The sequence below is a fragment of the Branchiostoma lanceolatum genome, chromosome 12 (genome assembly GCF_035083965.1).
Source record: "Branchiostoma lanceolatum isolate klBraLanc5 chromosome 12, klBraLanc5.hap2, whole genome shotgun sequence".
NCBI lineage: Eukaryota > Metazoa > Chordata > Leptocardii > Amphioxiformes > Branchiostomatidae > Branchiostoma > Branchiostoma lanceolatum.
In genome coordinates, this window is record NC_089733.1 from 13,897,768 (window position 1) to 13,924,984 (window position 27,217).

At 42.3% G+C, this 27,217-nt stretch overlaps 2 protein-coding genes across 4 annotated transcripts; one reads left to right on the forward strand and one right to left on the reverse strand.

The window, feature by feature from the left end:
* Positions 1-3,039: 3,039 nt before the first annotated feature.
* Positions 3,040-16,421, forward strand: LOC136446248 (PGC-1 and ERR-induced regulator in muscle protein 1-like). Of its 2 annotated transcripts, none has more exons than XM_066444585.1 (7): positions 3,040-3,150; positions 4,878-5,009; positions 5,671-6,020; positions 6,453-8,520; positions 8,839-8,973; positions 9,267-9,447; positions 9,879-16,421. In XM_066444585.1, the coding sequence occupies exons 1-7, from the start codon at positions 3,058-3,060 to the stop codon at positions 10,094-10,096; spliced, it is 3,177 nt and encodes a 1,058-aa protein (XP_066300682.1). In that variant the 5' UTR covers positions 3,040-3,057; the 3' UTR covers positions 10,097-16,421. The 2 variants fall into 2 exon arrangements, with proteins under 2 accessions (XP_066300682.1, XP_066300683.1); XM_066444586.1 differs by having other exon boundaries at positions 4,881-5,009.
* Positions 16,422-16,987: 566 nt separating this feature from the next.
* LOC136446249 (uncharacterized) lies at positions 16,988-22,133 on the reverse strand. 2 transcript variants are annotated; one of them, XM_066444587.1, is made up of 5 exons: positions 21,994-22,133; positions 21,061-21,266; positions 20,314-20,458; positions 19,631-19,888; positions 16,988-19,079 (listed from the first exon to the last, which is right to left on the reverse strand). In XM_066444587.1, the coding sequence occupies exons 2-5, from the start codon at positions 21,222-21,224 to the stop codon at positions 17,688-17,690; spliced, it is 1,959 nt and encodes a 652-aa protein (XP_066300684.1). In that variant the 5' UTR covers positions 21,225-21,266; positions 21,994-22,133; the 3' UTR covers positions 16,988-17,687. The 2 variants fall into 2 exon arrangements, with proteins under 2 accessions (XP_066300684.1, XP_066300685.1); XM_066444588.1 differs by lacking the exon at positions 21,994-22,133 and adding an exon at positions 21,677-21,700.
* Positions 22,134-27,217: the final 5,084 nt, after the last annotated feature.

Below are 27,217 nucleotides of genomic sequence, written 5' to 3' on the forward strand. Positions count from 1 at the left end.
TGGCTGCGGTGTATGCTGTCGACTGTAAGTTGCATCAAAAATTTTATATGTGACTGGTTTATTTGCAACACACATACCATCGCAGCCTTTCCTGGCTGAATTGGAGTATGATATTCATTCAATAACTGTACACTTCTTACATTATAACACGCTACTCTAAAAGGTAAGGTAGTTTTTCTAAATCTAGAAGTTCTGCATCTGAACTGTGTGAAGTTATCCTTTGTGTAAAGTTTTCGGTCTCCCGCCATAGTCGTCCGGCTCCCTGGGCCTTGGCCTGTGTTCCTGCATATAGAGAGTCTCTGCAAGTCTGCATATAGGCCAGCTGTTGTATTTTAGCTTGCCCTCGGCTTGCCGGTATAAATGCTATGTTATGCATCAATATGTCACTATTTATTAGTCACTATTTATTACCATGTGTCTACATTTTAAATCTATTACAGCGCAAATATGTTTAAAACAAACGTCACTTTGTGTCTAAGCTAAATTGTAATTTATGTTTATCAAGCAGAATTACTTGCACTGTAAATGCTGGCGCGGTTCCAGTGCAGATTTTCTATTTGACATGCCAAATAAAGCCAATACCAGTACGCAATAGCAGTAAAGTTGCACCTGGATCTGTAGCTGGTTTCTGTCGGCCTGTTCCGTGTGTGGTGGAGTATATAAATGGCTTGTCACTGTTACTATTCTGAGAGTACCCACTGAAAACGTCTTCTATATAAATTCAAGTTTATGAAGCAAGTGAATATAAATTTCCGACCGAGGAAACTTACGTAGTTTTGCCACTGTTGCTAACTAGTCTCTGAAATCCCTCGACGATTGCTAGTAACCGTTATATCATAGGGAGGGAAATACATTGCTTTCGATGCGTTTCTGCTTCTTAATCTTTTGATCCTTGATACGATACTAATAACATCCTATGTCAAGTTCTTATATCTCGTAACGCACACGCACATAACGTTACATATGTAAATGCCCATTCTCATGCCATACTGCACTTATGAAACTGTAGTTATGTAACGTTATTAGTAGATGCCATACTTTGTACCTTGTACAATTGTTGTGCAATAAAGTTATTATCTATATAGCGTTCGCATGGTACTAGTTATATAAATACCATGTACGTATACTGCACATACATGTATACTACTCGTTTTATTTATTTATGTATTACGCAGGGCCCCACTACAAAGCAGTGTTAATCACTCAGCTGGGCAACAGTGGATAAAAATGACAGAAAGTGGATAAACTAAATAACCAGATAACGAAGTAGCCTCCATTGCAGACTCGGTCATTCCGGCTGTTTTCTTTTTCAAGTCACAGTTTTATCATTACATTTTTTCTCTTATTGCTGGCCGGGATAATAAAAAAATGTAATAGTAAATAAGAAAAGGGTAACTTGACAAAGAAAACAGCCGGAAGGAGTCTGCAACGGAGGCTAATAACGACCTTCTATAAGCACGTTTATTCGGGTCGACAATGTTGTACATGTATTTCCAAGTGATAAAAACTGAAATTATGTCTAGATGCATTATACGCATTCATTGTGGATTTATAAGGTGACACCTAAATCAAACTAAACATTTACGCTTCATCAGTTTCCTCACCTTTTGACCGTCGAAAAACAACATTGGACAAACTTCGGAAAAAACGCCAAATGACAGTTACTCAAGTAACTGGATAAAAGCATGAAACAGTCAGAATCAGACGTTTCAGACAGCATCCGCTGTCTTTCGTCAGTGACTGGAAATTAAAACCTTTGGAAATATTTTTCTCTTGCATGTTACCATGCCATATGACGTCGGCAGATTTTTTTTTACGTCAGTCATCTATTTTTGAAAGGTAGTCAACGCGATGGGAGCATGACCTGGGCTACACCGGTACTTGAGAAATGTTCTGTTGACCTGCCTCCCCAGTTATGTTTGCCCCGGGCGTATACTCGGTAACATATTACATAAATACCTCAGGTCCAAACAAGTGGTGTTCCAGTTTTGTGTCCAGAAAAGGTTCACAAAGGGGTTCTGGTCTCAGTTGCCACTGCCCGTGCCTCTAGTAGCGCTATCCGACTATATTTTCACTGAACTTCTAACGTTAGAGCATACTTAAAGGAACTCTAGAAAAAGACATCGGAAGAACTGTGTCCCTGTCATTTTGTAAAACAGTTTATTTTCACGTTTATCTTATAACAACAACAAAATAAAAACAGTGCCACAAAACCTTTCTCGCTTTTGTAACTTTCTACTATCAGTGCTAAAAATGGGCAAGTTCTCACAGTTTCTGGTAAGCAGATCTCTTGTAGTATGATAGAAACGTTTTTAGAAACTCGTCTGAACGTAAACAACCCATACAGGTGACCACCCCATCCCCTTAGTAACCCTCCCCGTGTATTTACACCTGCTGTCGGGTGCGCCGGTGTTTTTAAACGCTGCTTGCTGTTTCCTGGCGCCGAAACGGCGGTCTAACCAACAATGACACGCTGTTTTGACTCTGAACCCGCCTGTTACTCTTATCTTTTGAAGAAAGGTCGTCCCATATCGGAATCTTGCAACTCTCACAGGTGTTTCTGGGTTACCTGTGGGGAGACAACACCGGAGGGAGTTAAACAGAACAGCCGTTATCAGGCAATCCCAGAGACCCCATACCCGAACAACTTCTTTACCGTTGCCAATGACAATTCTTTGGAAAAAAAACTGACCAAACTGAAGATAGTTGATAATTTTGTAAGAAAGTGGCAGATGCATTTTCTTCAGATTATCTTTTAGTAATCTGTCCCCAAAATACGCCACCGTTGCAATGTCGACATTATTTACAGTTTCATAGACAAATGGTATTGGGTTTTATATGTATGAACACCAAAAACATAGGACAAAAGTTTAAATAAAATCATATTCTGGAGCACGTAAAATGCTGTTGCCATCTCCGTCACCATGACAACGCCATATGAAAATGATATCAACCCGTCCGACGCGTCCACCCATCACTTGCCTGTCATCAGGTAAATTTTGCTGGTGTATGGGGTCGTGACTGTGCATTATGCAAATAGTGAAAATGCCGTTCTAGATGGCGGTCTCGCTGCGGCAGGAGCTCGCACATCATGCCTCAAGTCTCCCACAAGGACACATGAAAGCCCCTGGAAACTCCAGAAATGTGCAGGTGAGACCTTTAGGTAACATCTTGGCTAAAATTCAAGACGCTGCTTTGCTGCTGTTCGACACAGCAGACCGACAAACCGCATGGTGTCCCTGATTGTGTTCGGCCGAATGTTGTTGTGAGTGTTCAGAACGATTTCCATCGCGATTTAAATATGCGCTTTAAATATAACGTTTCGTCGAAATTCCTTCATATAAACTTAACCAAATGCGTAAATAAAAGTCACACAAGAGCAGTAACTTGCTAGAAGTTGCATATGAAAAGTGATGTTTTCTGTGAAAGATCTCGGTTGGCTGTTGTCATTCCAAATATTGCGTTGGTGGCTTTCGAAAAATGGCGCCCATTCGGGACGATCATGTAAAATTCCCCAGCATTAATTGGAACGAAAATTAAAACTTTCCCCAAAGAAATTCTCCTCAGTTTTCGTCAAATTCGGTAGATCGGGGCACCAGGTGCTGATTGTGTGCCAAGCGGTGGGTAGTTGCCGGTATCCCTGGGAAATTTGAGGCGCGAAATTGTATCTGTGTCGTCCGACGGATGAAACCCTAGATACATCTTGTGTTAGGACGGCGCCCTCCCTCTTTATTTCTCTCAGCTCCCTGACCTACTTTGACAATTTTAACAACCTCCGATCGTTGCGAGTCAACAACTTCTCCATAACGTTATTACCAGTCGTATAACTAATGTATTGTTGAGTGAATATTTGGATAAGATTGACTTTGCACGACGTCACAACACAAGGATGGCGGGGTTTTAAAAATCCGTCGCCCCCCTCCCACCCTTCTTCACAACAAAAATGTCGTCCCATGGATTTTAGCTCAGTTTGTAAAATGGCACACAATAATCGGCGCGAAAACTCAACGAATCACGAATGGTCGCGAATGTTTTCAAAACCCATGGGATTAATCGTTTGTTTATCTTTACACTTACTTAGATTATTGTTGCGAATACACATTTCATTTGTTTGCCGAATTTGCGTTTGTATGGGAGGAGGGACAACAATGTGGATTGACAGAAGCAGTTGTTGCTGTGACCCGTAGCTAGTAAGGTCAATTTCTTATAGCACATATGGGATAGATTCGATTAACTATGTCACTGGTTATTTGCAGCATTTTGTGAAACTCGATTCTCAGTTTTCTCCAGAATTTTTTGGACAATAATGTATTTTAGTGTAATTTGATTTGTGCAAAATTTGGCTGAAATAAGATAAGATTTAACTAATAAAATCTGCAACTTGTTTTAGCCACCATGGCATTACATCTATCTGCCAGGTTTTTAGCCAAAACTGTGAAAGTATAAAAACAAATTAGCTTTTGTTCATCTTTGGGACTCACTTGTGATTTTGGAAATTGAAATTCGTTAAAATTGAGCTTGATTACTTAACTAGTTCCATCCATTTCTGAACAATAATGAAGATGTTTTATGAAGCCATTCTCACATGATTGTAAATTGAGCACCCTGTCATCACATTTTCTTTAAGACAGCAGCTGCTGTACTTAGAAGTTGTGATGATCAGATAGTTTGATTCTTGGCCTTCTTTGGATAAAGTAAAAAAACAGTTATTTACGACAAGAAATGCAACCAATTTTCCTTTCATTGCATGCCTTTAAATCTGATAGATAGCGGCATAATAATAACAATTTATTACCTCCCTCATTTAGCCTACATGTGCCTTGTAGTTTTCTGAATGACTGTGATCATAAAGTGCCATTATCTCAATCTCTTCGTAGCAGCCCTTCATTCCAAATCCACGGGCCAAGCCATTCAACCCCAGTTACCATGGCAACCAGCAGGACCACACAGCAGTGGGTGACCACTTCAACAGGCCAGCATCTCATCACCATGGCAACAATAACTACCAGGTAGGGATGATGACAGTTTCAGCTGTGGAAGTAGGGCAAGACTGAGAGGATAGGGAATGTCAATACTTCTTTTCAATGGAAATCCCCTAGGGTTGAGTGATTTGTCATGTTGTTAGGTTGGTCAACATGCTGCTTTTGTGCCTTTGAGCAATGAATATTTAAATCAGAACATATTTCATTTGTTAATGTAGTTCATACTGTGCAGTATTTTGATTGTGCCAGAAAATTAGGACCCATCTCTACCCCATTGCACGTCTGCTAACCATTCTGCGAGAATCAGAAATCTCTGTCTCATTGTCAGGGCCTGAAACGCTTTTTTTCTTTACCCACAATGTTGCAAGTTGTGAAGAATTTGACAATTGAAATTGAATCCTATATTCTGAAAATAATACTGTCATAAATGTATCAGTGTTGCTTTTGTTTTGTTGCATAACAAGCATGCATACATCATTGTATACAGTCAAAATTGCCCAAGAAGACCACCCAGGACCAATAAAATCTGGTCCATGTGGACAGGTGGTCATTATTGACAAGATTTATAATGCTGTGTCATTGAGAAAAATATTTAAGGGACCATCAAAAAGTGGTTACATTGACCAGGTGGTCCATATGTGGAGGTGGTCACTTGTACAGGTTTGACTGTGTTTTTTATTGCTTGCAGGTAACTCAACAGCACAACCACATCCCCTCCAATGACCCCTTCTCCCCTCCCCTCGACACCCCTCCCTTTTCCCAGTTTCCCAGCCCGCCCCAGCCCCGCGAGTCGGACCCCGTCTCGCTCTACTCCCCATGGTCAACCCAGCAAGATGAGCCCGTGGTTGCCCAGGCAACTCCTGCGGACATTCTGTCATCCCCGCTGTGGGGTACCGACCTGAACAGTTCGCAGGACAAGCGAGCTCTTGATGACCTTGTGTCAAAGATCATTGATGATGATGTACCAGTCAGCAGTGGCCAGCCTCAGAATGGAGACGCAGATGTGTTTGGGAGTAACTCCACCTTCGGCTTGGAGGGGTAAGTGCATGTTTTTATTCTGTAAATTAATCTACACGTGTTTAAAGAAGAGAGAAGACGCATGTTAACTATAAATATCCAATAAACTTCATTGGGATTGTCATTGATAGGCCAGGGTTTTTGTCAGGTCAAGGCTTCAAATCATTCAGTTACAATTACTACATGAGAAAGATTAGTGATCTATTTGTCTAATGTTTAGTTTATGTAAATTGTTTTATTGTCTGGAATGAATATTTCAGGAAGTATTGTAGTATATGTATCATTTCAAGTGCTATATAACTTGCTAATATCTTCGGAAATCAAGTTCTAGATGCTTTCATTGTCAAATCTCCAAATATTGATATTTCTGTCTAAAACTCTAAAGGATTGGAAATTTGGAATAGCTATAGTTTGTTTCATGCTTATTGTTATGATCATTTATGCTCATGACAGGAACAAGTTCAACTTCCAGTCCATTTGGTCCTCTGGTGGGGATGAGCTGCTCTCTGGACACAAACCTCCCCCTCCTCCACAACAACAAATCCTACAACAACAACAACTACAACAACAACAACCCCGCAGACCTTTCCGTCGAACCCCTGGGAACAGTCCCATGTGGCCAAAACGTGACATCTTCTCCCAGCCCCCTCCTGTACAGCCTCCTCCTGTACAGCACCCTCCAGTGCCACCCCCCTCCAAGCCGTACGAACAGAACCTCCCAATGATGAGCAGCAAGCCTCCGTTTCACAGCCCTCCCCGTGGATTCAACAGGCCCCAAAACTTCCGAAATAACGACGACCCATTTGGGAACATCGAGCAGTGGCGAAATTCTGCAAAGCAAGAACAGCTGGAGTCTCCGAAGCGTCCGGAAGGCACACAGCGGTTTCGTCATCAGTCGGAGGAGTACCAACCACAGGGCAACTTCCGCGAACGCCACAGTTCTGGGAGTTCTAATTTCAGCATCGGGGAGTGGAATGCAGAAGAAGTGAATCTTGGACAGGGGGATGGAAACTACTTCCAGCAGCAAAACAGTCGTCAGGAGCAAGGCTATCGAAAGTACAGCAACTCCTCTGTTGGCGATTCCGGCTGGGGAGGTCAGAGGGGAGGTCGTTGGGGCCAAAGGTCGGAATACCAAAGGGCAGATGGAACAAGAGGGGGTGCGGAATCCATACCCAGAAGTGCATCGCAGGACGAGCTTGCAAACCAGAGCGGTTTCCGCCCCTTCCAGCCAGCCCTACTTGAGAAGACACCAGGCTTTCGCAAGCAACAGTTTGGAACACGATATCAAGGCCGTGGTCGAGAGTTCCCCCCTACTGGATCGATGGCTGACACCCGTTCAACTTGGCAGGGGAACGAAGGGAATCAGGTCCCATCCATGCCTGGCCCTCAGGCGAATGATCAAGCACAGTATACAGAGTGGGCTCGCAACAGTAAGACCACTCCTGTACCCTGGAACGGGAAGTCACACAGTAGCACCAGCTCGGATGAGCAGAGCCCCCTTTATGACAAACAGCAACAGGGATTCCCTCAAAACAAGCCTTTTCCCCCCTCCAGCCAAAGCTCTGATGCAGGATGGATGGGCAACGGAAACTTCCAGCCGCCCCAGCCGCCACCTACGTTTCCATCTGAGTTTGGGGTCCCGAAGAGTGAGGCTTCACAGCAGCCATCACCAACAACACCCCAGCACTCTCCCCCAAGGGATTTCACCGGCAAATCTAACTACCAACAAGACAGCCCGACCTACCCGCACCCAGGAAACCGGTTCAGTTTCCATGGCGAGAACCGGCCCCCCATGCCACCTCGAAACTTCCAAGGAGATGCCATGCCACCCACTTCTGGCGGGTATCAGCCAGGCGGTTCTGTAGACAAGTGGCAGCATCAACCATCCGGCAGTCACCAAGGCAACAATCCTGGCAGCAGCCGACCACCCTCAGCAGCTGGACATTACCACGGAAACAGCTCTGGGAATAACCGACCACCACCCACGGGGTCGTTCCAAGGGCCTGGCGCGAAAAGGGAGCCTCCGTTTGGGTTCCGCCCTCCTCCAGGCGAAACGACGCCACAAGGGCAGCAAGACGGGCCGCTTGGCCCACCTCCCCCACGTGGTAAATTCCCCCGTAACCGCAACTACGAAGAGATGATGGCAGAACAGTTCGGGCAGGCTCCGCCATTTCCGCCACCATTCGCTCACACCGACAAGCGCCACAACCATCACACAACCATGCCCCCTCCTCCTCCCCCTCCCCACGGACCAAATGGGATGCCCCCTTTGTCCCCCCTCTCTGGGGAAGCTTTTGAATCGTACCCCCCAGACTTTTACCCTCCAGGACCGTTCCCCCCGCCCTTCTATGCTCCGGAAATGATGTTCGACTTCCCTCCCCCGCATCCGTTCTACGGTTACCCGGGACCGTACGGTATGTACCGTATGGGCGGGCGCCGTAGTGGACCGTCCAACGAGCTACACGTCCGACTAGAGGAATGCTACGACCAGTTCCGAAACCTGGAGAAGGAGAGGAAGAAGGTTAGTGAACAAAGTGATTTTGACACATAGTCACACAAAGGCACACGACTGTTATTTGACTTTTGACCATGTTGCAGCCTCAAGGAGAATTGTGGCTTTCATACTAGACTTGCAGTTCAAAATGCATATATGTAATTAAGACAAGTTTTTCTATTTTTTTCTAGCAATGTGTGTATCAATTTTCATTGTGTTTATATGTTTAATGTTTCGAATTTTAAAGAAAAATGTGGTCAGTCTAGACATGACTTTGGTTCTCTTACCAAATGTAGCATGCATTTTGTTTCCTTTCTGTCTTCTTATGTGTATTTGTTTCTCCAGACGGAGGCAGATCTGGCCAGGCTGTATCCCGGAAAGAAGATCAGTAGCAACAACAGCCTGCCGATTCCCCGTCTGCCATCCAACCCATCCCGCGTCGATCGCTTGGTTGTTGACCAACTGCGGGAGCACAGCAGGGTAAAAAAGCCTTCATTTTCAAAACTTTCAGCTCAAAGCTTTGGTAGGTGTAGCTTTGTTTATCGAGTCATCAGATAAATTAAAATTAAAATGGACATGAAAGTAAAACCTAAGGAGAAGGTTTGTAGCCTGCTGGTACACACAGTCTCGGTTAGTGAATATCGTTAAATTCAAAAGTTCCTCCTAGCCACTCTTATCATCTTGTTCTTTTGCTTATCTTTACTTTAAGATGTCTGGGAACAGAAGAAATGAAATGTTCAGTGGCCTCAACTAATTGTGTATTTCCTCCGCAGGTTGTGACTCTCGTGAACAGGATTGAGGGTCTGGTGACCGAGCCGCTGCACTCCAACCTGATCTCCACGCTGGAACGTTTCCTGGAGGGGGTGAGGAAGGTCCAGGCACGGCGCCGGGAGGAAGTGGTCAACGCAACAAATCGACAACGGCAAGGCGGACCCCGTCACCAGGATGACAGAGGTGGGCAGATTAATTTTGTCACATTTATAGTAGCTGGTTCTGCATTTTCAAATTTAGTTAGTGTGTCTATACAGTTCTATATATTTTAACTCTTTCCTCCATTACACATTTCCTCCATACAAAACTAGGCAAGAATCATGATGGTTTTGTGGTCAAGTGGGCACGCCAGTGTTCATGTTTAATCTATCATTTTGTGTTATTACTGTCTAATAAGTAATGTATCTAACCTGCGTGCCATCCTATGTAGTAACCGCTGGCTCAATCTTTTTCCTTGCTAACTGTGGCTATATTGTATCACCTTTATATTTGTAAAGTGATGTAATTCAGAACTATACGATTAAGTTATTTCTGCAATGTTGATTGAGTAGTACATACTGGTATAAGAGAAACTTCACTTTTGATGTTAAACCTCTGGCTTTCCTGTTTTTCAGATGTGCTGGCTCTAGCTGTCAGTATCCACGAGCTCACCCTGCACACCCGTAGGGCGCGCACCGCACTCTGGTGCGCTCTGCAGATGGCACGTTCCACACAGCCGGACCCTCCCCCGATCAGCCAACCAGAGCCCAGCACTCCAGGCGACAGCCAACCAGAGCAGACCGTGCCAGGTGGGAGTGCGCCAACAACAGGTGTCAGTGAGAGTAGGCCATAGTGTTGATTGCTTATGATTGCTATGGTTACCACAGTGTAGTGTATTTGAAGATGGCAATTGTGCCAGGTTATTGAATCGAGAAATGGAAGAAAAGTCAACTTTGCAGATGGCAAAGCTTCAAGCAGGGTAGCACGAGGCTGCCGAGGAGCATCATATCAAGAATGTACGTCTCAAGAAAGGAGAAACAGGCTCAAGAAAGACTACTCAAGTCTCCGTCGATGTGTTACATACAGGATGTAGTCGAGTTTGTAGCAATAGAAGCAGAGTATATCCAGAGCTCGTCTATGTGCTCGGGAATAGAAGGATGCAGCAAAGATGTTTGTACCGTTGGATATTATTAATCGTGCCACACGTTTCTATTTGTGCTCACAAGAATCTACGGAGTTTATGATGAAAATGCGCCAGGAAAAAATAGGAACCAAACTATCCTTGGGACCACTAATTATATTCACAGGACTTGTAACACACAGTGTTAGTATACATGAACTTCCCAGGACTTCTTCTCAAGCGGATAGGAACACAGCTAATCAGATCTAGAGTAAGTCCGTAATGTTAGCATTAACAAGCAGCCAGCGGTTGGCTCACCAGTATAGTTAATTAGCTAGATCGTTAAATCTTTAGCTGCATGCTTGCAGGAGTAGGAAGTTTGTCCAAACTTGCCGTAAATACTATAGTAGTAGATATCTTAGAAGGGAGGCAGAACCTGCTTGGTACTGTTGTCCTGATAGAAGCTACTGCTGTTGGGTAGCCTACAAACTTTTCTAGCAGTACTTTCACTGGACTTTTTTCGAGTCCACGTTGTTCGAGTCTTAGATAAGCAATGCAGATATTGTGCAGGGTTCTTGGGGCTGCAAGTAGCTGGCCAAAAAATGTATTTTGGTCGAGATGTTGATTTTATATGGCGAGCAGGGTTGTTGTAGCAGATGTATGTCATTAAGAGTGTTGTATTTTCCTATCTCACTGCTCAGAAGCCAAATACCAAGAGCATAGAATGTGTTATTTTTTATGCAACAAGCATACGTGCATTATGGTGTACTTATATATATATAAAATCTAAACCGTGTCAAAGACGTTCTGAGGGTTGCTGCCCTGTCTTTGGTTGTGCGAAAACAGCCTTTGAAAGGTTAGAGGCATTGTCTGCAAGGCATGCAAATATGGAAACAGGCTATTCCAAGGGGAACAGCAACCAAGTGAACCACTCTGATTGTACCGTAGCCGAGAAGAGAACACAAAGTAACAAAAGTCTTGCCTTATGTCGCCACATGACTGTAGAATTTCATAAGCTAAACAAATATTTACAGTACTGAGAGATTGAATCTCTGCAATTGAGGTCTTTGGCCCTCAGTGAAAACCAATGGTTTACTTGAGAATCGGACTGTTGTAGCGAAAAGATGATGAAGAAATATTGTATCGTCTGGGAATGAAAAGTTGTCTCTGCAGCAATACAAAGGAAATAATTACAAAGCTGAAGCAACTACTGGTGTAAAATGTTGACTCTGAAATGTTTATATATATTATCTATATCTATAACTAATGCAATATGAACTGGATTCAGTGGATTTATTTATTTTGATTGAACAGGAACTTGATTTTGTGTTAAGAAGTGGTAGTTTTTTGTTGACCATGTAGACTTGTATTTCCTATCATGAGATTTATGGAAGCCATTCTGCCATAGAAGAAACTGTATCTTATACCTCACAGTATAATATCATGTCTGAATGGAAATGAGCTTTGCTTCCCCACCCACCACTGCCTCATAGTGACCACATAGACTGCAACCAGCTGAGCTGGAATTCTGATGTATTTGATGCCACGTCTTAATTTTGTACTTTAATGCTACGGCTGTCTGAGACTTAATGTCATTTTCTAGCACTCAAAAGTATGGACTTTGGCTAGAGTCATTAGTGACTTGTGGAAATCTGGGTCTGAAGAAAGTTTTGGATGAGTACGTTGACTTTGAGAAAGACATAAAATTTAGTAGGCTATGGAGCAATGATCTAATTTTGGTCGTCCAAATTGTGGAAATGGGATGAAATTCTCAAGACAGTATGCACCTCTTGCATCCATGTAAGTTTCTAATTTTTGTTTGGTATTCTCTTCCAACATGCAGCCTTTTTAAGCTTCGTTTATAGCAGTCTGCTTCTCATATGTAACGTTATCCATAGAATCTTCCCCGTAAATGGATATGTGCTCAGTGCTTTGGAGAGGATAGCAAAGCTTACTTTCCTGTTGTTACCTGATTGTGTTGTCAGTGTTTTTGGATTTGTAGAAAATATGATATGGTAGAAAATAGTGACTCGATAATTACCACGTTGCACTGCATATCCAATGAGATTCCTGACCTATGGTTGATTAAAGAGAGCCATTATGATCATGTTTTTGAGATGATTATGTTTCTAGACAATGCCCATTGTTGGATTCTAGGGTGAAATGTCTTAGTGTTATCCTCAGTGTAGTATCTTGGCAAGCAAAGCATAAAAACATTATTCAAGACTTGAGATGAAACAGTGTAGCTAAGTTAGTAAGCCAAAGAAGTAGGTGTTAAATGGAAATAACAAACCAAGCTGTTCCCTTTGAAAAAAACTTTGAATGCCATAACTGATGTATGCCAGTATCCAAGATTGATTTGTGTTATATGAATTTAATAACATTATAGTGACTGTGAGGTGAAATTTCTTGTATATTTCCCACAGATATTTAAAGAAAATATCAGTTTATCATAAATTACAACCAACTTCCAACAGCCCCTCATCATGTGACTTTTCAGATCTTATTAATTGTTTCACATAAGATATAACCATGGTCCTTCTCTTTGTTTGGAGCCTGGACAAACTGTAATTCATGTCATGCACCAAGGCTTTTATAGACAACAACAAAGAGTGTTAGGCTTAAGGTTAACTATATATTATAAATATTATATATATATGCATGATAACTTGATTGTCTTTCACTGCGCACAGATATAGTTCTTGTTTACGACTATGTATAGGGAGAGAGAGCTGATTTGACAGCTGTCAATCACTTTGCCGTTGCATGTTGATTTCTGGTTTCCCATATATGGTATCATGGCTGCTAGGAAATACACGTAATAATATTCAAGGGTTACATATGTGTACTTAAACAGATATTTTGGTAGGAAGTGTTTAGATGGAATTGTTTTTCCAATAGATTACCAGGAAATTGAATACTCACCGTTGCATGTTTGCCAGGTGTATGGATAATTAATTATTCCTGTGTGTTACTCTACACTACTGAAAATGTAATGTCTGTACCTTACGAAGAGTGAACTGTTCTCCTTCACAATAAGAGTGGAGCTGTCTCACATGTGACATGGAAACTTTCCGTACGTTTGGCACCCCCCTTGTGAAATGGACTGGTCCCAGCTCAGTCTTTACTGCCAGAAATGTGGATATTTTTGTGGACTGTTCCATTGTTGGATAAAGGGAAGTGGTTGTTGTGCTTAGCAGAAAAAGACGATGGTGTTGTTTGCTTGCACTTTTGCTTGCACTTGAGCGACCGAAAAAACATGGGAATTATTGACTATTCAACATCATGGTGGTACTGTTGTGATGGGACGGACAAAGTGAAATGTGGGGAGTTGCCAAAAACGTACGGAAGCTACAAAGCTAATAATTGTGCTTGAGTGTTATGATATTGTTCATGTTCAATGGTGGGAAAAGCTGTCGGGAGATATAGTGATGCATTTTATTGCCTTGAAAATTTGAAATGTGGTTTACTAATGTTATGAAGAGTTCGCCTAGCTAGTTCCACTTGGATAGTGGGTGTTGATGTGATGACATAGAGGTAAAGTATATAGTTTATTATGCAGAATTATAGTGACGAACCATTAAGAGATGGCGTTACCTATGACTATTAGATATTTGAAATTGTCTGGAATGTTCGCAATGTTTAATGTTGGAATATGAAGTGTAGAGTTAGCTGACACGCGGGTGTATTTTTGGAGACTTGGGCGTATTTTGGTGGTAATGTGGAAGATGATATATGACGAAGGGCCCCCTGCCATGCTCATTGCTTGCAGCTGTATGCTTGAACTTTGCCACTTTTGCTTTGCCTTTGCTGAAAAAAATTCATCTTACTTTTACCAAGTTTTCTATCACAACAGGATGTCGTTCGGCCCGAAATGGGGAAAATTTGCCCAAGTTTGTGAAGTCAAAGACTAAACTCTAAAATGATGCCAAAGGTATACTGGATAAACTGTCAACTTTACATTAATACAAAATCCGTAAATTTTTAAAAAATTTGGAACAGTTTTGAATCATTTTAGGAAGCTGGCTTTTTTTCTTTACAATCGTCAGACCATGTTTATTCAGTGGCATGATCCAAAGCAATGTATGACAAATAAGCAGCACCAAAATTTATTTTACCAAAGTATAAAAGAAAGGTTTCAACCCCAGTAGACTGACAGCCAATGCTGGCTTTTCTTTCATCTTTATGAATTCCAGCTCAAAATGCTGCATGTACCAAACTTTCCCCCATTGGACCACCTTGTGGATACATGTTACGATATCTGTGGTCATGTAAATCCCAACCTCTAAAAGCAAAGTGTAAAGCATTTGGCATACAGTTGTTTGAGTGTTTCTTGCAAGGTATATGTGTGAATGAGTCCACTGTTTTGACAATGCTAACATATAACTCAGAATTTCTGATTGAAATTCACCCTGCAGATATGTATATGCAGATGGCAGCTTGATAACTAGGATGTACTGTCTATGCACATATTGATACAGTACGTACAAATCAGAGTAGGACTTCTCTTAAAGTTCTTTTGCCAGTTTGACTTATCAGTATTAAGAGGATCCCAACGTACAAGTAGTTGCCAAGAGTAGGCAATATTGACAAGCAAACATATCTTTTATTATGATAGTAGAACTGTTTTGTTGTATAACTGCTGGATTTAGAACAATTTTGTTCTGAAAGAAATCAACTGCTTTAGTTTATATCTTTCTTAAAATCTTTGTTGTGGGAAATTTACTTTTGAAATCAATATAATGAAAGAAATAGCATTTAACTTTCTGTGCATCATGACAAATTATGTTATTATAATGTAAAAGTCCATGAAAGACAAAACGATGCTTAATATTATTTAATAGAGGCCAGTTTATTAGCTTGCAAATTATAAATTAGGGATGATAAAATTTGCAACAGAACATGGAGTGCTGATGATCTAACAGTACTGGTAGTACAATGTAACAATGTACTAAAACACAAGCCACTCATACTTAGGTTGTACATGTTAACTCTGATGCCATATCTGTGTGCTAATTTGACCAGTTATGCAGTTGATATTCAGATAATGATACTTGATTTTGTGCATTTAAGCAAAGCTCCAGTGACCATAATTTGCTTTCAAAATGACTTGACATTGCTGAAAGTTTTGCCATGCCCTAGCTGGCATTGCTGCACATTGAGGATACTAATGTTACCTGTTAAATCTTTGGTTTTTATAGACTATACCTGCTTGGTTGTTGCCAAAAGTCCTATTCATCAAGTTTTTAGAAAATCCGGAATGATGGCCAGTTTTCATAAGAATTAGAGGATTTGAAGGAAAGTCTGGTGATATACATGTAAAACCTCATGTCGAACTTGTAGCGTCAGCTAGTAGTCAAATATACAACAATGAAAATTGTTCTGTGCAATTATCAAAATATTACATGATTCAATTTATGCCACTATATTGCTGCATTTAGTGAAGAAATTTGCACTTTTTCAGAATAAAGTACTTAATTTTGTGGATATCAATCTTTTTGATTTTCTGTTGCTGCTAGTGTAGGGTATATGCAGCTTCTCTGGTGGCTTGTATGAACAGCATATCTTTTCTTTTTCTCAGGGATATTTACAATGGTGTTTCTTTTTTACTCCCATGTGTTTGTGTGTGAATGCTTTGGCAGTGTGAACTTGCATGTAGGGCAGAGCATTGGTAAGGGGTCCCATGTGGAATGAGAGTAGAAAACTGATTTCTGCATCTAGTAATGGAGTTGCTACTAAGACATGAACTGATTCCATAGGTAGATGTTTTCTATGTTGACATATTATCATGTTCACCTAAGTAATGAGAATTTCTGAGCATCTCCGATATTTATACTGTGCAAGGAGGTGAGATTTCTATGTGGGGTTCAGCCGTTTTGACTTATACATAATATTGGATGTTTTTTCTATCAAGTTCGTAAGTTCTGAGATTGATATACACGGTAAAACTTGCACTTGCAGCAAAAAATTATTCCAGTGTAACTTAAACACAACTGTTTGTGGATTTGAATAAACTCAACATGGTATGTGCTTTGCCATGGATGTTGAATGGTAAAAAGGCTGTTGTGTATTCTTATTGTATAATTTGCATATATTTGTACCCTGTAAATAGTTCTATCAGGTTGGTGAATCAATTCAAAATAGATTTCTTAGGCACACTGTTATTTTTCTTTACTGACATTTCGACTGTCCTCATCAGGCCGGGCAAACTGAACTATCTCCTTGTCGTACAGTGACGTAATTATTACGACTTTTGGGACTACATCCTTGCCACTTCGTCACAAAGCAACAAGAATACCTGAGTAAGTCACGCTTGTGAGCGCATCCTTGTTGTGATCATTACGTCACAATATGACATGGATGATGGAGAAAGTTCAATTTGATCTGATGAAGGGAGGAGACCAGCTGTTGAAATCTTAGTAGAGAACAAAATAAGGTTGTGTACCTTAGAAAACTATGTTGAGAAGGTATATTGTATTTTTTATAATTTTGAGACGAATGAATGGCCCTCATTTCATAAAGTGGGACAGTTGGGTAAAATAAGAAAGACAAAAGAAACAGGCTTTTAACTACGATAGATAAATTTTACCACAAGAGCATGAAACTAAACACACTGGACAGGTCAACAATGAATTCAAACCTTTAATGCATAATTAAATAGGAAAATAGTTAACAAGCAGTCTCTTCGCATGTTACAGAGAAAAAGACAACCCTTTAATTATTCACAACAATGACAGAAAAAAAAAGTACAGACAGTACTTTTTTCATAGATCACAAACAAAAATTACTGATAAATCAGGAAAATGAAATCCAGCTTGTTAAGATTTAAAGCTTGAAAAAAAAGAGCAAATATCCTGGCATAAAAATTAAACCATTTCGTCTCACCAACATCATGTAAATTTAACCTACAAAAAAGTCTAAAATGAGCATGTAAATTGAATTTGTACATCTAAAATGAGGGTGAACAATTAGTTTGCCTAGTCCTTGTCTTTGGTTACTAGTAGCCTCTACCAGGCTCCACGGATCGCTGGGAAAATGGTAGAAATCGGCCAAATAGAGTGAATAGTATGCCAAGGGTACTGCGCTATACAGGGAAGCTCAACCCTTGGCATACTATTCACTCTATTTGGCTGATTTCCACTATTTTCCCCGCGATCCACGGAGCCTGGTACTGTGGTAGAGGCTAGTCTTTGGTACCATGTTGCCACACTTTGATCCGCATTCCTCAGTTGTATTCTCTTCTACACCCCCCCCCCCTTTCACGTTGGACCCATGATTTACATATACTTTGTAGTGCTTCTTATGTCTACTGCTTATATGTAGTTCACCACCACTTCAGCCATCCTTTTTTCCTCCCTCTCACCCTTGCGGCTATGTTTTCTCCATCCCCCTCTCCTTCTGCCCCTTTCTCCACCTCTTCTGCTGTGTGCTCCTCAACTTCTTCCTTCACATCTGTGGAAACATCCTCCTGACCCCCATCACTAGCATCCTCCCATGTGTCAGAGGCTTCTTCTGGTGTCTGGGGAACCTCTTCCGCACCTTCAGCAACCTCCTGGCTCCCTGGAACAGCCTCCTGGCTCCCTGGAACAGCCTCCTCACTCCCTGGAACAGCCTCCTCACTCCCTGGAACGGCTTCTTGGCTCCCTGGAACAGCTTCCTGGCCCCCTGGAACAGCCTCCTCTCTCCCTGGAACAGCCTCGTTGCTCCCTGAAACAACGTCCTGGTTTCCTGGACCCTCCAACTCAACCACGTCATCAGATGACCTTGTCGGAGTGTTGCTGCCATCCTCCTCTTTACTTGCTTCCTGTGGGTCATCACTTACTTCCACAACTCTCTGTTTCTTTGCTACTGCTCCTTCAGTAGTTGTCTCTTCAGTACTGTCTGGCTTCCTCTTTCTCTTGCCGCTTTCTGAAAGACTCTCAGGGGTACACTCGGTCGCTTCTTCTTTAACATAGATAACAGTGACATCCTCTGTCACATGTCCAGCTGACATGTCTTCACAGCCATCAGGTTTAGTGGACGGACCCGCTTCTTCTGTCCTCGAGTTAACTGCTGGCAAGCTATCAGCCGCAGATGCCACTGGCTCGGTGTAGGTTCCTGTTGTTCCAATAACATTCAATGGAAGGAGGTTGTCCAAGTTGGGAAGCTGGTCTGGAATGAACTTGATCCTTTCCTGTAACGAGTCACTGATGTCCTGCGGAGTTTGCTCGATCGACGCCTCTGTCAACAGCCGCGTCATCTCTTGTTGCACGGACAGCAACTCGTGATTACTGCCGAATCGGACCAGCCGGTCGCCCAGCTCACACATCGGCTTACACTGGTCCGCAAGTGGCGTGTACTTCTCCTTTTCTGACTCCACCCTTCCCTTCATCTCGGTCGAAAACTGCTCGAGCTCTGAGAGGAGGAATTGCTCCTTCCTGCGGATAAAATGTGTGACATGGCTGATGAGTGCCTCTGTTGAGTTCTGTATCTGGAACCTTGTTTCTTGTATGTTTTTCTCAAGACTCTCCTCCAGCGGCCACTTGAGATCCTTGCATCTCTCGACCAGTTGGCCGAGGATGTCTCTGTAGTTTTCGGAGGCCGAGTCCACCTCGGATGTGGCATGCTGGGGGTGTGCTGCCTGGGCACACGTGCCGCAGACCACAATGTTGCAGGATTCGCAGAACACATTGGTGGGAAGGTGGTGGCGACGGCATGTCTTGGTGGCAGAAGTGTGCTAAAGACAGAAAAAGTGAGGTTCTGTCTGTTATTATTTTGCATGCACTCTATGATACTGTATATTAAAGAGGTTCAAGCCAATATTTCAAAGAAATGTCATTCTCACCAGATTTAGATATATGGTAGACTGAAGATTCAACATGAGAGGAGTCAAAATACTTTTCAAATCATACTTTTGAAGGCCTGTTTTACCATTTAAATTTCACTAAGAATTAAAGTGATTTGCTAGATTTTTATATAAAAAGAAAGTAACAAGGCTATCATGCATTTTATATATTAATACATGTAAAAGTATAAAGTGGAAAAATTTCACTACAAATAGTCATCCATGTTCAATGAATATTAAAATGGCAGGCGATATGTTGACTGAAAGTTTCTGCTTGTATTTTTCTTCCTTTGTAATTGTTTAACTAGTGGAAACTCAAGGGAATGATAAAACCCTAAAAAATCAATATCATATGCTACCATTGAACACAGATGTGCCCTCTCAAAGATGGATTGAAACATCACGACACCTGTTATAACTTGTAGTGAATGTCTCTGCAGTACCTGTAACAAATGATAGACGGAGCACTCCTGACAGAGGAAGTCCTTGCACTGCTTGCAGGTCCGGTTTGATGGTGTGAACCTGGCCTGCTGGGGGCAGTAGTGCTTCATGAAGATGGTGTTGTGGTAAGTCTCGATGAACGAGCTCAGGTCCGCTACACGTGACAGGAACACGTTGGCTTTGTGTCGCAGACCCCCAATGCCATCCGAGGGGAGGGGGGTCGTCTGCTGGCAGATGGGGCAGGAGATGACATTGGAACCCTGTAGAAGAAAAACAGAGGACTTTTAATCAAGTACTCCAAATGCAAACATTGGAAGGGAGCATTGTAACATTTTCTGTGGCCAAGTTTTACTGATGGTCTTTTTCCCCCAAAAAAATAGGGCAACAGAAAATGTAAAATCTTCCAAAACAAAGCAAAACACTGCAGATACACATATCTGCAGACATAGAAAAACAGAACTTTAAATGTATTATGCAAAACTTTGTAGAAATGGTGCTTACGACAACACACTAGTTTGATGATGCAGTACTGTTGTACCTGATGTAGCATCCACTTGACACTACACTAATATCAGAAGCATTGGAAGGCAACACTAAACCTAAAATCTATCTCAAAGTGCAGTTTATAACTATTAAAGAGGCCCCAACTACAGTATTCAATGATAAGGATTCTTAGTGTTCTTACCTGTTCAGTCTGACAGTTCTTGTAGTCAGTGAGACAAGGCAGGCAGAAGGGATGCCAGCAGTTCAGGAGTTTAGGTACGTTCAGGAGACCCTGGCACAGACGACAGGCCACAAAACTGAACTCTTCCTTCTCAGTCATACTGGTACTGGGGGAAAGACATGATCAACATAATTTTCACCTTCTCCCTGCTGCCTATTAAACCATGTAACCAAGGAGGAATAGCTAGCCAAATGGCTACTTCATCATCATCATCGTCGCTTGAAATGGCTACTTCAGTGTGCTAAAGGTTAAAGACACAGTGTTTTTTGTAGTAAACTGTTGCATTTGTATCTGCCACAGTACTTGTATGTAATTATATTGGGCTTACACTAGCAAAAGTTTCTCATCACTGACAACTTATATACAGATCAGAGTAAGTCTGAGGTAATGTATAAGACGGTGATGTGTACAGAGCTCTATTAATGTTTTTTAACAACTACAACAGTACAATTAACCAGCTTTTTAAGTTGGACTTCAACTTCTCTCCCTTAACTCATATACACACTCACACATACACATACATAACACTGATACACTGCACAGTTTTCCTCCCAGCCATGCCATTGGTGCACTGGTGTAGACTTTAATTCCGTATCATTACATTACTGCCACGACTCTTGGAGGGCCTATTTTGCTTGAAACTCATACATTAGCCCTCAAGCACACATAATACACCCTCCAAGGTTCGGAGCTATTACTGCCACCTACCTGGCACACTCCTCTGCAGGTGCAGGTTGTTGAGGTTGATTTCTCCTGCGACTAGCTCTCCTCCTTGCGAGCTGAGAGATGGGCCTGACGCTGAAGACTGAGGGAGTGGTACAGGAGCTGGCCAGGGCTACTGGGTGGCTGGGAGTGGAGTTCTCCTGGCCCATCGCCTAGCCTAGTCTACAGGATATACCAGAGACTGGATTCACCTGCAAGGGGGAAGATGTACACAGTCAAGGTCGGTTGGTCCATTTTACAATACATGATGCACAGTCACTGAATGTGAATGCTTGGTCTGAAATCTACATCATAAAAGGACATGGTCTCATCCAAAACAATATGTGGTCTCTTGTTGAAAAGAATGTTGTATCTTGTATACAATTGTTGTGTACTTATTTATGTTCCTGTATATATATATGTGTGTGTGTGTGTGTGTGTGTTTCTGCCATTCCAAGTACATGTTTACACAGAGTTACAAATATCCACACCTCCTTTAGTGTTGCTATTTTGTCTGTGGGACTGGACTGATCACAGAGCAGTATGGGTAATGGGGAAAACGTTTCGATTTTCCATGCTAAATAATCTGCTTGAGGAAAAAAGTACAACAACAACAACACACCCACAAAACCCGGAAGTAAATCGCTTCACACTGATTCTCGTACGATCTACTCCGAGATTAATCAGTAGCCACTCAGCTTCTCTTTCAGCGATTGAATCAAATCAATCATGTCACATCTTTCTAAGGTTTCAACAGCACCCGGGACAACCATATAAAAGTTATGTCGTGGGACAAACAAGGAGCTTATCATAACAGCGTATGTAGATAATTAAATATCCCTGTAAAACGACTACGCCGTGGGAACAGGATACGCGATCGTTTTTCAATCCCTTAACACCAAAATTGTCACTCTTTGATACCAGAAAACAAGTCCCTACCTTCTTCAGAATCTGCAAGACGCCCGAAAGCTCTTGATTGTCCTGAATTGAGGGAAGGAATGCAAAAGTACCGATCGAAAAACACAACAACAGTACCCACGACGGCTAGTGGACGCTAAGAGAAACGCTAGACCATTCCATTATTGCATTATATGGGGAGGGGCAAAAGGAACCAAATCCTAAATGTATGTACATTTGTACATCAATTGCAAAATTAGGATTTTCAAACATAATAATTAACAATTTTGGAAATTGATAACACAATTACCAAAACAGTGATTGATTGAAAATAGATAACTACGTATAAAATGGCTGTTGGTAAAACTAAAATGGCATCTTCCGAACGCGTCATACACGGCACAGACTGTTCGACAGCGCCCTCATGCGGGGAAATGTGAACTGCACTGCAGAATGCGTTAGCCTGGAGTCCAGCCTTATTGCTCAGTGGCCCACTCCCCAAGATCCGCTAGCCTGTCAACAGCATAGGATGGCACCCAGGCTAGAGTGTCCTCGGTACCCAGGCTGGAGGAATGAAGATAAAACTTGTACAGACGTAGCCACTTAATTGCACCTCGGATAAACGCACCTTCCATTTAATTGCACCGAATCCCAAAATCCCAAACCCGTTCCCATTCACTGCATTGTTAGTGACTCCGCATATCTGCACCACGCATGGTCACCAATGCCGGATAACTGCACCAATTCTTTTCAAAAATCCTCGACAAGTTAACTGAAAAGGTGCGCTCAAATCGGCAAACGCGGTACAAATGAGCCGATACCTGCCGGTGTCAAGGCGCAATACCGCCAATATGTTCAAAACTGTTTTGAGTAGCAAAAGAAGCCGGTCTCCATTGACAGTTACGTTGATAGGAATCGTATGGGAGGTCCCGGGCGGGTCACCCGTAAGCAGTAACCAAGTTTTAGTTTCAATTCCTAGTTTCATGGCGGTACATGATTTACGTAAATCGACAACTGCACTCTACGTAGTGTAACACAGAAACTGTTATCCCATGATCGGCATGACGATGTTTCATAATGCCTCCCCTGTAACATTACGTGTGTTGTAATGCGGTAGATCGCATGGAAAAATGAAAGAATTCAAAATGAAAACAGGTTCGTAGTCATTTCTTTATTTTCAGCAAAGGGTCAATAAACAAAGTTAATAACTGAATAATTTCGTATGTTTTCTTTGCGCTAGTGTTTCTGACTAAGAATACAGGCCCTCGCCCATGGTGGTGCGGTCCAGCTGGGCATTTCGCATAATCGCACCAGCCGGATAATTGCACCAAAAACGCTGACATATAGGTGGTGCAGTTAAGCGGATTCTACTGTAATTCCATATAGATAATCAGTTAAACAACTGATTACATCATCTATATTCCACATGATTCCAGTAAAACAACTGGGGAGAAGTACAATTTAAAGGTTTACAAAAATCCTGCAGAAGCTCGAGTCTATATGACTAACTGTTAACGTTATCGAGGAATTGTTGAATTATTTCTGGTTAATGTTGTCAGATCAGTGACGGTCATTATCAAAACAGTATATATACAGCAGATAGATATATATATATATATCTTTCACATACAGTGGAAGATGAAATACATTTCATTTGTAAATACCCTCATTATGAGGATGAAAGAAACAAGCTTTTCGAAACAACCTAAACAATATTTCCGAGCTTTCACCATCTAGAAGACCTCCAAAAAACTACATTCCTACTAAAATCCCAAAACCCACTAATCATTAAAAACGTGGGACTTTTCATCGGCCACTGCCTACAAAGAAGAAGTCAAACCCTCCAGTAATGTTGTATGTAGAAACATTAGCTAGATGCATAGAATAGACGTCTAGACACTCGTTACCATTGTTACCTTACTACTGTTTGTACCCTTGCAATTAGCCTACGGGCATGAATTTGCAAATAAAAGAGTATCTAGATTTTGCTTTTTATCAAATTGAGACAAATTTAATTCACTTTGTTGTCTTAATTTACACAGGCAAATATTACGAAAAACAAGGCTGATGACGAGGCGGCGTTCACGTCAAACCGAATGTTGATACCTTGTCACATTCACACTGTATCGATAGCGGTGAAAACAAGCCTGCAAGTGAGCATATCCTCCATGGGGACACACTACTAGTATGTTCCGACGCAGTATGTTCCATCCGACCCCTCTATGTTCCGACACCTCTATTTCAGAGTTATGCAAATATATAGGGGTGGCGGAACGTAGGATTGTCGGGACATAAGGGTGTAACCCCCAAAATGCTTTTTTTTCATCAACAGTTGAAAATTGAACATTCACTGTTTGAAATGTTAAACAGCGTAGCATGTTGGAATTGTGGCTCCTGTGTGGGTCCATCGAAGTTTTTCTTTTTTCTTCCCTTCTATTCCGCCCGCTTGCTCCCTGCTTCATTTATTTCCTTTAAAAATCGGAGAACCGAGAAATTGGATTTGTGTGGCCTTAGCGTTTGTCAATCTTTATACGAGAGAATTTTTGTCCATAGATTCCTGATTTGTTTCGACGATTTACCCTCCCCGTATCCAGGTATCTGATTGAAAAACAAGCGATATGTGCATACTTCATTCATTTTCCACCCAGGAAGGATTCAATTTCTCAAATATGATTACTGTAGTGTTGATAGCTGTAACACGTGTATGCAAAATCATTAATTTCTATAATGTGTCCTTCGACGTGAGTCTTGGATTTCTCTGCTGATTACGTTAGCTCTAGCACAAAACAAACATATGTGTCCATTAACATGATTAATTTCATAATGTGTGTGTATGTTTTGGTCACCGAACATTCATCTGAGCAACGTGATAATTAATTATAAAAGACATGGTTAGGATAGGCTCAGGTATTGTGTTTGTTTACTAAAGTTTGTACGTATCGCGATTAAATCATTAAATACGAGTGTCCGATATCAAAACTGGCTCACATCATTGAATACTTTAAACTTAAAAGATCCCACAGCATGATAGCCCCAGTAAGAAATGCTACAAGGGAGAATGTGATGGGACCTGCTCAGCAAAGAATGAGCAAGCCTACTTGGGAAACTTGCGGTCTTACAGTGTGCAATTTCTACACTACATAACAGTAAGGCCTCCAGGGGGCAAATGTTTGAACCCCGCTCAGGCCCGGTGTGGTGGTTGCTTTAGTCCTTTCAGATAGTGGACGTATCGGGTGGAGGTGTTAACCCCAAGCGTCAAACCTCTACACGTAAAGAGACCCGACTCACTTATCAAGAAGAGTAGTGTAGGGGTGAGCCGATGTGTTTGGCTGAATAGCGCGAGCAGTAGCGAAGCCACATTGCACTACCACTAGCTACACACTTGAAAAACAAACCATCATGCGTCACCTCAATGGAAGTCTTGAAGATGACTACTTTTGATACCTTAGCTTGCTCTGCCTTAGGTCCCAATGGGAACGCGAGACCCGGCAACACATAGACGCCGTGAGCTAACCGTGCGAACACCGCAGGAGGAACCCCTCCGTTACCCTGCAGTCGACCATGACAAATTTGTGGCTTCGGGACCCAGTCGGAACTACACTCCCTACGGGCACCGGGACCAAAGTGGTGTGAAAGGTGCCTAGTTTCTTTGGTGACGTAAGTTGCATCCGCCTGGACGTGGGTATGCACCCGGCACGACACGCTGTATGACAACAACACCAGACATAATTATCTTAATGGACAGAACGTGTTTATTACACACCGATATGTGATACATGATGCGTGATGACCGGTGCCAACATTAACACAAGGTGTCAGAGATTTCCAGACACTCGACGACTGAGCGCTGTCCCTGCAAAGACGGGGGAAACGGACAGGTCCGCGATGAGACGAAGAGGTAATGGTTGTACGTTTTTAGCTAGACCAGCGAACTTCATATAATATATATGCTGATTCTCGGGGTCTAGCTCAGGGAGGCTGTTGTAGAATTTCCTTGGGGGCATGTTGACCCTAGAGCCGAGGATTGGTGTGTGTAGCGCCCTTAGTTTTCTCAAGTAGATATCCTTCCTACAGCTTTCGGCGCCCATCACTGTCTCTATAGCCCTTGGGCCACACAGTTGTGGAAAAAATACAGCAGGCAAGTCCTTTGGTGGTGGCCAGTGTGCGTTCAACTTACATGCTCTTTCTCATAAATGCTAAGTACTGAGCAGAAAAAGCAGTATGTACTATTTCTAAAGTCTTTGGTAAGAGGTAAGACCCGGAGGGGTCTCAACTCGTCACTTCCCGAGGGCAAAGCAATCATTCTGCTCACGAGTCAGTTCCGTTTCTATTCTACCTTTTTCGAATTGCATGGCTGAACGAGTTTTTTTGTGACACTGTTTGCACGTTCACCACGTTAATCTTTGCTTCAGATGTACTCCATCAGAGGATATAGTAGTCTCATTTTTTATTATTTTCTTCCCTCCCAAGGTCGGCAACAAAATTGTCGCCGGGAGCGGCCATTGGCTCCGGTTGTTTACCTTCTCGTGGCCGTCTTAACCTTATACTTCATCTCCAAATACATTGGAGAGAATTTGATTTGGAACGAGAGTCGAGAAACGGAACCGACGCCACTCACGGCATCAGAGGCTACCCCTTCACGTCTGTCGTCGGTGCAAAACAATCATGACGCCGACGCAGATTTACCTCGCTGGCGCCGTGATAGTCCTGATGACTGGAAGGGCCATGGCAACCTCTACAAGCAGAGCAAACAAGCCTTCAAGCAAATGACCGCATTCTCTGTCGACAAGGGTGCTTCGGGTTACAACGCCAAGCTCAACAAAGTCAAATCATCAGATGTCGCATGGGCAAAGATGAAAGAATATTCAGATTCCAGTGTAACCCGTGGAGGCAATGGTCGAATCACGACGAACAAACCATCCAACAAACAAGTGATCGTCCCTTCCAGATTTGATTATCTAAACAAGCACGGTCAGGTGGATGATTTCACCCAAGGTAAAGCATCCTTTGAAACCCCCGTCAGAAAGATTGTCGACGCCAATGGCAAGCAAGGGCGCGTCAATCTCTTCCAATTGCCAATACTAGTCGAAAAACCACCTCAGCGAGACGAGAAAGAAGTGTCCCCTCTCACTGTAGATAAGTCCCAGTTCTCCACCGATGCCACCGAATCACATGCCAGCACAGAAGAATTCTTGGACTTCAAACACGAGCAGATTCACCCCATATTTCATCGCTCAGCAGAAGAGATCCGAGACGAAGTAGACCA

Coding starts and splice junctions, on each gene's coding strand:
- LOC136446248 (XM_066444585.1), top strand. CDS start 3,058: ATGGCGGTCTCGCTGCGGCAGGAGCTCGCACATCATGCCTCAAGTCTC. Junction 6,021..6,452: donor TCCACCTTCGGCTTGGAGGG/GTAAGTGCATGT, acceptor TGCTCATGACAG/GAACAAGTTCAACTTCCAGT. Junction 8,521..8,838: donor TGGAGAAGGAGAGGAAGAAG/GTTAGTGAACAA, acceptor TTGTTTCTCCAG/ACGGAGGCAGATCTGGCCAG.
- LOC136446249 (XM_066444587.1), bottom strand. CDS start 21,224: ATGGGCCAGGAGAACTCCACTCCCAGCCACCCAGTAGCCCTGGCCAGC. Junction 20,459..21,060: donor CCTGCAGAGGAGTGTGCCAG/GTAGGTGGCAGT, acceptor TCTTTCCCCCAG/TACCAGTATGACTGAGAAGG. Junction 19,080..19,630: donor CCGTCTATCATTTGTTACAG/GTACTGCAGAGA, acceptor TTCTGTCTTTAG/CACACTTCTGCCACCAAGAC.